Below are 12,847 nucleotides of genomic sequence, written 5' to 3' on the forward strand. Positions count from 1 at the left end.
CATCTTGATTTCCTTAAGCTTCGCAAACCACTACAAAATATCTTGGATAAATTTATACAATACAGTGGAGAATCCAATGATTTTACAGTGTTTTTCACAAAATACATTGTTGTTATTGTAATCGTTGTTTGCTCTTCAGAAACAATTTTTATAGTCCATATACATATACATACATACATATTATATATGTAGATGTCCGTACTGAACATATGTATCTAAATGCGGTTAACACCAACGCTTCTTACGTTGCTCTTGTTCTTCTCATATTGTTGTTGTTCTGATTGCGGTCTTTCATTTGACTTTTTCCACACCGTGGCCGTAGAGCGTTGCCGAGATGCCGCTGAAAGCCATTTCTTATTTGTGGCGGTGTGTGCGCCTTTGTTATGGCTGTCGTTTGGAAATTTTTATGGGGCGTGCGAAACCGCCGTTGTGTGTGTGTGGATCCTGTGCGGGCGTACGAATGAATGTTTATTGGACAGACATTTTTGCTGCTCAACTGCCCACCCAACAAAGCAGCGATGCGGGGAGAGAGCCATGCTTTCGGGTGCGAGAATTTTATCAGTGAAATTTCCCAGCTCGCACCTCTACACCTCCGCCCGTTGCTGGTACTCGAAAGTACTAAAGAGGTGGCGTGGAGTGGATCCATATGTATGTATGTATGTATGTAGATTTAGGTACTTTAGTAGTTGTTGTTGTGCACTTTTACACTAAACGATTTAGATGTTTTTGAAACTTTTTGTAGTCAAAACTAATTTGTTGAACTAATTTCAGTTGAGTATCGTACGCTGAAGAGGCCAATTGCGCGTCTGTGAGGCAACATAAAAGTCAGTTTTGAAAATCAAATCAAAACAGCAAAAACACATCCACCGGACATCACCCAAACACAAACTCGAGCCAATATGAGTGATACACTAATTGTGAGTGAAAGCGGAAAAACACTTATTTTTTTATTACCTAATTTATTAATTAATTAAATGAGCGAAAATCATAAATTTCGTGTGAAATCTTGTTCACACCTTTGAAAACAGGTTTCATTCGCCAGAATTTAATTGTTTTTTTTTTCGATTGTATTGTATATTTGACTTTTTCGCCGAAATGAGTTTACAAATACAAATGGCCGCGACTGTGTGGGTGCATTGCTGTGTTGCATGCGTGTTGTTAAAATATCCATGTGAAATTCAAAATCCATTATAAAATTCTATTAAAAGCATAAGAATGAATTTGAAAATAGGTGAAAAAAACAAGAAAAATAATGTAAGCAAATAAAATTTGGAAAATTGAAAAGCGTGAAAATGTAAGACCGCGTTTGTCGTTGCAATCATTCTGTTTTTGAATTTGGTCCGCATTGCAACACAGAATTTCTAGCTAGACATCATGGTACGCTAGTAAAAAGAATTAAATACTTAATTTTTGAGAGTAACAGTTAGCAACTGCAAGTGCAGTTATTTGAAATTATTTCAAGTGTTTGAGTGCTTAATTAATAACTTCCAATATTTATCCTTCCCGCAGGATGAGGATCTGACTCCCGAGCAAATCGCCGTGTTGCAAAAGGCCTTCAACAGTTTCGATCACCAAAAATGCGGCAGCATCTCAACTGAAATGGTCGCTGATATTCTGCGTCTTATGGGTCAGCCCTTCGACAAGAAGATCTTGGAAGAACTCATCGATGAAGTCGATGAAGACAGTGAGTCCCCGCTAAACTCCGCTAAAGGATTCCAGTTAACATTCATATTTTTTCTGTCACACAGAGTCTGGTCGCTTGGAATTCGAGGAATTCGTTCAACTCGCCGCCAAATTCATTGTTGAGGAGGATGATGAAGCCATGCAAAAGGAGTTGCGTGAAGCCTTCCGTCTTTATGATAAACAAGGCAATGGCTACATTCCCACCTCTTGCTTGCGTGAAATCTTGCGCGAATTGGACGATCAACTGACCAATGAGGAGTTGGACATCATGATTGAGGAAATCGATTCTGATGGCTCCGGCACCGTCGATTTCGATGGTAAGTTCAATTTGGGTATACTTCAAGAAGTTTAGTGAATTATGTACCGATGGATACGATATGATGTGACATGTGTACAGTTAGTGTTTGGTATAAAGTAAACAAATATCTTATGTGATTTTAAGGAATTAGTGATTGTCGGGTTTAACGTTGAGTGGTTCCAGTTATTGAAGGAAATGCATGAAAGCTTTTTTTCCTGAAATTTTTCTTGAAATTAAGGGACTTTAATTGGGTGCATACAGCGTTGAGATCTGAATTTAATATCAGGAATTCTTCAAATAATTCACAAAAAAGTGTAAGAAGTATCGAACGATTTATTGCACTCCTTTATATAATATTCGAATCAAAACGTATTTTCTTTCAAAACCGAAATTACCTTTGCACTAATCTTGACTATTCACAATGCGGTTGTTCTTCAGGCAGATCGTTTTTAATCGGAGTTAAACTGTTAGATTTCATATAGAATAAGTTTATTCCTTCAGACGTTCCAGATCAGCTTTATGAAGTGACCCTTTAGCTTGGCAAAATCTTGCTGAAATCGGTGAATAAGTCAGTTAATGCAAAAAAAAAGCGCTTAGAGTATGCTTTTTGAAACCACCTGTTAAACTAGGTACATACTACTATATAAAGACAAGTGGTGGCACAGCCTTAGGCTTGCTTCTTAATAAATATTTTAATTAATAAATGAGACTAAGATAGGTTCGTAAAACTTCTTTTTCTTTCGTTATCATTAAAATAAGTATATTTGTTTCAATTAGTATATTATACCACTAAAAGATACGGTTCCTAATATACAGTTTGGAAAAACTATATATTTATTAAAATAATACTAAGACGACACTGGTTATATTTTTCCATCAAAGTTTTTAACTTCGGTAATTCATTTTGGAAATATACTGTTAGTTCATAGTTTTCATAAACTTTAAGTTTCAAATATTATTTTCTAAACAAATGCTGAAATCAGAACCGCGTGTCAAAGTCAATTTGTTCGCAGTCAATCCATATAGACGAACTAATTAGTGTTCGTTTCATTTATTTGATTTTCATTTTAAATAGTTGCCCCAAATGTGCGTGCCATTGGAAGTTATTTTGAATGCGTCGCATAAATATTTAAAATATTATTTTCAAGTAAATTTTGGCCTCACGCCAGCACTGAAATTTAGCCGACATTCTCATTTCTATTTTTTTTATTTTTTGTTTTGACAACTGATAAATTTTTTGACATTGACGTGGAAAGTGAAATTGAAGGGGGCGCCAGTATATATTCCGGACATTTTGATTGGCTATAGGTATGGCGTTAGAAGTTTATTTAGACGTAGCTAGTTTCAAGGAAATACCAAAATACTTAAAGCACAAGAAACCTTGCATCGAATTTCGATTCGAAAAAAATTCTAGATTTTTTACAATGCAGAAAAATTGGTACGTCTTGAGTATACTCGTTATTGTTACTTTAGCGAATCAGTATTTTCCAATAAAAACACTGAAGATCTGAAAAAATCGAAATGTGTTGGGATCAACCAGATCTCTAGTTAAATAAAAGGCAATATGGTTACTACGAGAGCTTCATAGAGATAACGGAAGCATTGCGTATTTTATTTCAAAATTATATTCCTTCTCTGATCTGCGTAATCAGCACTTTTATTATCAACATATGTAGACATTTTCAAAGCAATATTTAATTACCGAACTATAAACATTTGAGTGAAAGCAGTGATTACCATTTGTCGTTGCCAGACATATTAATGATAAACAGCCGGCAAGTGTTTTGAAAAGCTTTAGAAAATTATTTCGGTACTTAAAATCAAAACAAAACGCACATACCGACAAACAAATGTAGATTTTGCACAGAAGTAAACAGGAACCGACAAAAAAAGAATCAGACAATTTTAAATTTGACTAGAATCAGCGCACGTCAGCCATGGCCGTGCCTAAGATAAACATGATCAGCTATAAATTTATAATCAGTTGCTAAACGAAAATAATATTTTTATAAGAAAGCAACAGCAACAACGAATTAATGAAAAAATCTAATAAAATCAAGAACAATTTATGCGCTTCATATCAGTTTTCTTGTAGAATGTCTACTTAGATGGTGTGCAAGTGTATGTCTATTGCTTAGAATCGAGGTTTATTTTTAACATTCCATAATACAATCGGAATATTTCTAGTATGTTTGTAGGTATAGTGAACAGCGAGCGCTTGCGTGGGTGGGGACTGTTGCCTTCAATGAAGATCCACATACTCATGTTTAAATGTACATATATTTTTATTACTGCCTATGCTTTGCACACACAAATGTTTATGAAACAGAACTAAATTCATTTAATTTAATATTCTGCCTGGCCATAAGTTCTTCAACTAATTTGCGTTCGTTTTATTTTTCTCTTTTCAGAATTCATGGAAATGATGACTGGCGAATAAATATTTATTTTAATATTTAAATACTAGAAAGTTTTTCACTAAAATTTTTGTATATACACACCTTAATACAATTATAGCAAATTAATACACTCACACACAAATGTACACATGTAAATATCAGAACATCGAATGGCGGAATATCAACACCGTTATGACAATCACGTCAGAAAACAGATATGTACCAAAGTATAAACATACATACATACACCATCCTATTGTATAATGTCAAATAACTTTGCCAAATAAATCCGTTTTATTTTTTTTTTTGTAAAAAAAATGTGTGTACTTAGTTTGCTTAGTTTAAATTTTAATGACGAATTCATCGGGTATTTTGAGGTCTAATTGTGTCTCATTTGTCTCCACCACTGGATTTTATATATTTAGAAGTAGCTTATTCCAGAACTTATTTGGAAAATGACATAAGTATACAGTATATGGATAGTTAACCGAGCGGGGAGCTACCAAAAAGCTTTTGGAGGAAATCCGACAACGAGGAATTAAATAGAATGTAATTTCAAATTTTGGATAACAATTGATTACATTTCATCTTTTTTCCTTATTTTAGACAATTTAAGGTTTGAAATGATATGACTTCCTCAGAATTAAAAAAAATCGTTTCCAGTGTATTGGATATTATCCATGTTAGCTTAGTCAGATCTAGAAAATTGATGAATCCACATACAATACTTTGTAGGAGATACAATTACAGGGTGTTGTAAAAGTCGACATATTAGACCTTAAGTACCATAAGACTGGTCCTGGTTCGTACATGTTAAGAAGATTCTGCAACTTAGAGGCCCAGTTGCAGAATTTATACAGTTTAGATTTGATTGCTTTTGTAGCTGTAGCACAATACAATTTTTTGAAAATTTTTTGGAGTACTGAAAGTAAAATGTGGCACAGAAGATTATACCAGGCAGTTTGGCATGTTTGGTGAAACTTTGTGGGAAAGTAAGCGTGGTCCCATCCCTACTAAGATTTTTGTACATACTAAAGCTATATCAACCAAACTCTCAGAAGCCCTTTTCTTCAGGCATTTCCTTATACAGTCTAAAAACGGAGGAAGTCGGATTATAACCACATCTACCTCCCATACAAAGGTTATGTTGAATATTACTAAAAATGCTTTAATTCAGTAAGGAAAAACCTGAAACCTTAAAATTCATTACAAAGAAGGTACAGAAAGTCTGCACTCAAATTAGTATACACAATTTTAAATGGGTATGGTTCCGCCCATTTATGGGTCAAAAACCAAATATACCAAACTACTTGACCAATTTCAATGAAATTCGGTTTATAATATCTTCCTAGCTTCCCAATGATGCGCAGGCCACATCGGTTCACAACCACGCCTACTTCACATGTACCAGAACTGTGAAGTCTGAATCGTTTACTTTACAATATATAAAGTAAGCACTAGTGAAGATATCGGAACAGAACTTTGTACAAAAACTGCAACAAGCCCATCTATTGCCGAAATCGGCCCATAAGTATTCAAGGGCCCATATATCGAACATGAGGACCTAAATGCTTCAAATATTTTTTTAACGAAAATATAGGTAAGGCTCTCAGATATTTTAAAGAAATTCAGAGGCAATATTTTTCTTCTAATAATACGCCAATAGCTCCCATATACATAATATTAAGGGTCAAATTTTGTGTTATATTAATAAAATGAAATAAATAAATTGCGAGAGTATAAAATGTTCGGTTCCACCCGAACTTAGCCTTACTTACTTGTTTCAATGAACTTACATCAGAGGGAATTAATGGAGTTAGATATGTGTATATGAGAACAACCAAAAACTTACATCCCAATCAATATATTTAAGGGGTTAAAAAACGTCAATTTCTTGTAAAAAAAACCAAAAAAACAATGTTGCTAACAGTACTAAGCTTTCGTTTATCATTGCCATAGTTATAAAGGGAGTGTCGCTGTGGTTTCAAGGTGACTTATAACTTGCGACAGATTTAAACGGTTTTTTATGGTTTCAGTATACATATATGTACATTAGCTAATGAGCTTCGTTTAACTAGAAACAGAATATGTACTCCCGCATTACAAATTCGTTTCCATTTTCTGCAAATGCACTCATCAAATGTTCGTTTAATGGCACTTTAACACAATAACTTCTAGATGCTGAAGAACTTTTGCCATTACGTTCATTCAAATGAAAATGTAAGTGATTGGTCTACTAGCAAAACATCTTCAAAAAAAGAGTACAACCTATCAAGCATGGTAATTAGCAACCTTTTGAAATTAAAAGTAATTGCGAAGTCTTCTCCGAATCTTCATGCATTCGCTTACACAATATCAATGCAACACAATGATGCAGAAGGGTTTGTGATTATGTCATAAAAAGAAGAGAAACATCAATTTCAAATAGTTGAAAAAACATTTAGCGGCAGCGAACTTACATAACCGTTGATGTGAGTATGTGTGTATGCGTGAGAATTTCTATCAACGGTAAATAGGTCTTTTGTAAAAGCTAAATAAAAGTCGCATGTAAATATATGAAAGCAAAAGCAAAGTAAACTTTCAACATGCAACTTGAAGGCAGCGACTGAGCTGCTTGCCGGCAGTTACAGTTATCCATCGATCACAGTGCAACAAATTGCGATCATTTCCGCTGTCGATTACTGATAACATTCATCAATGATTCTTCATCTTCGACACACATATTCATCACTTGCCACACAAATGTGGCGTGCCGCATGTTGCAATGATGCGCTCGTTTACAGTGTTGGTGGCTGATGTTCGCTGATTACCATTGGCAACATCACAACAGATTTCAAAAGATCGTAATTTTTACCAAGCAACAACAACAGCAAAATTTTTCCTATCAATAGAGGATGCCAGCTGAGAAATGCTTGCAACAAAAAAACGAAAAAACTTCTTGCCACATTCGTATTCGCAATCGCACAATCGCCACGAAAATGTCTTTGCAGTCATGCGCTCACTCACTCACCTACTTTTGAATTGACGAAAAATCATTCATTGATCAGATTTATGTGCATTCCCGAACCCTGAGAAATATTGCAACCTCGTGTGCTCGCCTATGACGACGATATGAGTGCACTTCATATGCACTGAGGAGTGTGTGGGACTTCTGCTCAGTGATCGGTGTGGCAAACAAGTGATATGTTTACGATTGCTTACACAACGTCTGAAAACTTGGTTGTTTTGCTTAAAAATTAACCGTTTTATGGTCATCATTTTCTTTATTTAATAACTTGTCAGGATTTCAAAATTCGTTTTTTATTTTCAATTTTTGATTCTTTTTGCTGTACATACATATGTAATTCATAAGCGCTAATGGCTCTAGCTCTTGCAGGGCTAATTGTCTTTAGCAAATGCAAAGGTTTCCAGCTGTCAAAAAATTGCTCATAACACATAAAATCTGCTAAACTTGCAACTCAAATGACACACATAAAATTTGCATATACATATGTATGTATGTACATATATTTATATATTTTTAAGATTTTTTATATCCCACTAGCTGATCTTTGTCGCTAAGGTACACATCTGCTGCTACTTGTTGCTGTTGTTGTTGTATAAGTTATGGCATTGTACTAAAATATTGCTCACGTTCGCAAATCGTTGTTGTTTTTATTTTGGTTTTGTTTTTTTGCTAATTATTTGATTCTAACTACTATAAATATTTTTTTTTATTTTTCTTCCATGAATATTTTAATGTCTCCGGCATGAGTGTTTTTTATGTTCTGTAAATGAAGTGCTCATTTCGATGTTTGAACACATTTAACGAAGTTAAAGAAAATTACCATTTGTTGCCACACAAATCTTAAAGCCGAATTTAGTTTTTATTTCTTTTGGTAATGAACAACTTAAAGAGATGTTTGTCCATATAAATGATTTTAAATAAAGTAGGTAAGAATAAACTTTTAGGTAGACATTTTAGTCTTAAATATTTCTGATGTGACTTATGTGACCCCTTAGGCGGGTCTCAGAGGCTAAAAACAAGGGTATTTTTTAAAATATGTACCTCATATATTTCATGTAAACAATTCAGTATATCACAGATACATATTTTCAGTATTTTGTGAAATTTTTAAACCAAAAATATTTCGATGTTAAATGGATAAATATAGTTAAGGAACGAATTTAAATTTTTGACAGAATTAACTAAAAATCTTACTCTTTGGTCAAAATTTTGCCATATATTGCAAACGTGTGCAAAATTTTAACAAACTCGCTTCATAACTTTTCTAAAAACAGTGTCCACCGACTTGAAAAATCGAGTTTTAAATTGAAATTGACATGGCGTGATGGACGGAACATCCAAAGGAAATATCTCCTAGAATATTACTCGGATTGATTTGAGATTTTTGGATAATATTTTTAACACATTGTACTACTTAATAAGATTATTTTTTTTTAATTTTGAAATTTTGAAAAAAAAATTAAAAAGTTGCCATAAAAATTCAATAAAAAAAATTATTTATATAAAGTTGTAGAATATTTTTACTAATTTAGCCAAAAAACCAGTAAGGAATACATTATATACTACTATCGAAATTTATTTATTTAAGATTACACACAATTCTACCATGAATTCGGCATGAAAGCCACTAGAATAACAAAAACGATTATATATATATATTATGTGGAAGCTAATTACACCAGCTTCCGGATTGATTCCTACTATATTTCCCACCAAGCAACATTACAACTATATTCAAGATTTTAGGTTCACTTAATTTTGCTTTGCTATCCCGAATATTAGCCGTGATTAAGCCTACCAGAAGTTTGAAAATCCTTATATTAGTTACAAGGGAACATCACTGAGATGTTATCTCGGTCCTTAAATGAATCGGATGAACTCCAACATTCTGGTATATGGTTGTATGTTGTAGGCGCGCTTGTAAATCGATGTCACCCTTTTTCAAGCTATAATATTGAAATACAGTGGAACTTCCATAACTCCAACTTCCTTAACTCGAAGTTCTCCATAATTCGAACTCTTGAATTGGTAATAAAAGTCAAATTTCGTACAAATTTCCTTCCATAAATCAAGCTTTTCGGCCAGGGCATAATACAAAATTTAAAATTTTACTATTGAGGCAGAATTTTAAGAGTCCCTATGTTTTGCATGGAGGCAAACAAAAAGTATTATTACACTTATGGGTACAATAGCAAACTGCTTTTTGAAAAATTATATGTTTTAATGAAAGTTCTATAACTCGAAGTCTCTCTAACTCGAAGTTTTTTGTGGATTATGGTTATTCGAGTTAGAGAAGTAATGTGGCCGAGATATCTCTTTTGACCCAAAAGTGGGCGGAGTCACGCTTTTCTCCATAACTTATACGAATTTGATTGCACCTATTTTGTACCATAAAACCTAGTGATTCTTATGTGTTTCGTTAGTAATTTCGTTTCGAATTAACTGTGTGTTCACTCGAGCTGTGGAAATGTTAAATTTTTTAAGATCACTTATACAGTTTCGATAATAAAATAACAAGTACTAAAAACAGTGTTGCAGCATTAACTTGCATACTTTTTTTGGAAATGGAAAATTGAAACAATTTAATTATAAGACAGCATACAAATATAAATCGAATGTCCTAACTTAGTTTCCTTTCAGCTCGTTTTGGGCGCGGTGGCGTCGGAGGTTTCAACTTGTGCATTATCATGGTGAAAGAGCGAAAGTTTGTCAAATGTAGATCTCAATGAGATTACCTTGTGAATCCCAGAAAACGGTCCTAAACTTTCCGGTCGATAATCAATTTTCACTTTCTTCGGAGCGGGTTCACCTCGTGAATTCCACTGTTTCGACTATTTCTCGGTCTCTGATGTGTACCGTGATATTTTGTTTTGCCTACTCTCAGCTATAGTGAAAACCTTAAATTGGCGGTCTCTCAATATGAAATAAGGAACTTTTGTGACATTTTCAGTTGCGTAGTGTGATCACAAAGGAACTCGATAATTCAATTTTTGACGGTCGACATTTGAGGAAAAACGAAAAACAGAGAACAGAAACAATCAACGACCGAGAGCGCTCTGGCGATATTAGCTATATCGAACGTCATACATTGAACCGCCTCCGTATTTCAAAACATTTAGCAAAATTATGTCGTGAATAGTAAAAATAAAAAATTTATATATAAATTTATATTTATAACCATTATATTGTTTTCGATTTTAATCAACTAATAAAATTAAAGATCACAATAAAATATTATTTTAAATAAAACTTGATTGATAATATTTTGACTGAGTGTATATGAGTTGGTGTTTTCTAGTAATTGGTAATGCCAATGTACCAGACAGCTAGATACGTAAGGAATATATGTGCGTGCATTCATATACTATATTCATATAATGGGTAACAAGCACTTCTTGCGACAAAGTAAGAGCTTTCTAAATTTAAGTTGAATTTTATTTTTATATTTTTCTGATTGAGATACAAGGTAGTCATAAAATTGTGCCATACTTCAAGATAAAAGAAAAAAATTCGGTATATATTTATGAGTATTAAACTATGCTAACTATGACCATATTAAATTAATTTAAATTCTTTGATAACCCTCTTCTTGTGCAGCAATAATATGTCCGCCACCAACTTCCGTCTTCAAAAAAGCAGAACACTCTAAACTTAAATATTTTAATTAACTAATATGTCAGTTATCTGATATCTCACTGTGACTAAATTGTTTACCTTAACGCTGTGTGTCATAAAAATTAAAATATTAATAATAATAAACTATTAATCATTTAATGTACAATTAAAACAACACTAACAGCGTTGCATAGCAATTAGCAATGGCACTTGACAATCGGTTTACGGTCGCGACGCGAGCACAGCAACACCCCCAAATTAAGTTCTTTTGTTTTTTCTTTCAAATCAGTGGGATATTAATCAAATTACAAATTAAATCACGAAAATTATGGCTTTTATGCAGATTTTAACGCTGTGTGCATTTCCAGTAATGTTCTCACCTCAGCAACTGCTGCCGATGCTGTGGCGAAGATTAGCATTAAAACCAATGGGTGATTCAGTGATTCAGCGGCGTATGAGCAATCGCTGAGCGCACTGCTGAGCCGAAGTCATTTCGACTTAAGTGCAGTTATTGAATATACATTTAGAAGTGTAGTCGTTGCATGCCGTTATTTATATCGCTGATATGTAATAATCGCATTACAAAAAAGCCATAAATAATACCATAAAAATCAGAACCGCTTACAGGCGATAATTTGTCGTACGCTTTAACTTTTTTTCGTTTGTTGAAATATACATTTTTGAGGTAGAATTTTGCATTTAAAAAAAATACAATGTTTCTTTTAAGAAAAGAAACCAATAAAAGCTGATTGTAAATGCAAGTGTGTTTGTTGCTAAATCCGTTTCGAAACGAATTCCACGCGAAAATTGATCTCACAAATATTTATGCAAATGAGTTGGAAATAACTAAAATTTAAAATGTTACGAAATTCCTATATTTCCATTTCATGCCATCCGTCTAGGAGCATTTCTTTAATATTTCAGCCACTTTTCAGTACTGTTGTCACACAATTAGTCAAATAGCTTGTTACTAAGCAGTGTTTGGTTAATAAACTAATGAAATTGTTAGCATGTGGCTTTTCGTTAGTACAAGTAAGCGTGTATAATTGATTTCAGTTAATTCAAAATTAATATGTATAAATTTGTATGTAATTTGTTTGATAATATTTAACTTTTTCTTACATAACATCTAACAATAAAGTAAAAGCAAAAAAATATATGCAAATTAGTCTTGGTATACCGGATGCAAATTTCATTGAAATAGACAGAATTTGACTTGTTGTTTGAGCTAAAATTAAATAAGCCTGTCTATAGTTTAGAAAACTAATTTTTTCATCTTGTGTGCATGATGGCTCATAGCTTGTAAACAGTAGCAAATAGCAGTAACTTATCGGTAAACATGATTCAGCAAAAGAATCAACGGTTTTACCCAATACAAGAGCAATACATTAAATTTATTTATTTTTTCAAACGAGGGTATGTTAAACTTTTCAAAAAAGTGCTCCGCCTTCAGTGAGTTCCGGTTAAGTAAGATTTTGTTGAACTGTGTGCGACTAGCCATCAATTCCTTTGGCTTGGATTGAAAGCTTTAGAATTATCTTAACCACTTGATAAATAGGTATTCTTTAAAACTTTTTGAAAATTGTCTTCGGTTTAACGCACATGGTAGCGTTCTAGATACGACTTGTGCTGCTGAACTAGTGTTGAGGTTATCATCAATAGAAATATTGACTGAAAAACGTGAACACTTTAAAGATCCTTGATTGGTGAGCTGTAGGTGGAGTTGATGAATAACTAGAAATGTATAAGCACAAAGTTAATAAGCCATTTGCTATTTTATCAGGAATCATCTTAATTTAGAAATTATGTTTGAAGATTCGAAATTATTATAAATTTTTAAACCGA

At 33.3% G+C, this 12,847-nt stretch overlaps 1 protein-coding gene across 2 annotated transcripts; it reads left to right on the plus strand.

Moving 5' to 3' along the window:
- Positions 1 to 759: 759 nt before the first annotated feature.
- LOC105216072 (troponin C) lies at positions 760 to 4,698 on the plus strand. 2 transcript variants are annotated; one of them, XM_011190348.3, is made up of 4 exons: positions 760 to 917; positions 1,510 to 1,684; positions 1,749 to 2,000; positions 4,393 to 4,698. In XM_011190348.3, the coding sequence occupies exons 1-4, from the start codon at positions 900 to 902 to the stop codon at positions 4,419 to 4,421; spliced, it is 474 nt and encodes a 157-aa protein (XP_011188650.1). In that variant the 5' UTR covers positions 760 to 899; the 3' UTR covers positions 4,422 to 4,698. The 2 variants fall into 2 exon arrangements, with proteins under 2 accessions (XP_011188650.1, XP_011188651.1); XM_011190349.3 differs by lacking the exon at positions 760 to 917 and adding an exon at positions 1,219 to 1,377.
- The last annotated feature ends 8,149 nt before the right edge of the window (positions 4,699 to 12,847 follow it).

Source organism: Zeugodacus cucurbitae, chromosome 6 (genome assembly GCF_028554725.1).
Source record: "Zeugodacus cucurbitae isolate PBARC_wt_2022May chromosome 6, idZeuCucr1.2, whole genome shotgun sequence".
Lineage (NCBI taxonomy): Eukaryota > Metazoa > Arthropoda > Insecta > Diptera > Tephritidae > Zeugodacus > Zeugodacus cucurbitae.

What these genes read in the sequence shown, in the direction of transcription:
- LOC105216072 (XM_011190348.3), top strand. An exon ending in CGATGAAGTCGATGAAGACA is followed by an intron (nt 1,685 to 1,748) that starts GTGAGTCCCCGC and finishes TCTGTCACACAG; the next exon opens with AGTCTGGTCGCTTGGAATTC. An exon ending in CGGCACCGTCGATTTCGATG is followed by an intron (nt 2,001 to 4,392) that starts GTAAGTTCAATT and finishes TTCTCTTTTCAG; the next exon opens with AATTCATGGAAATGATGACT.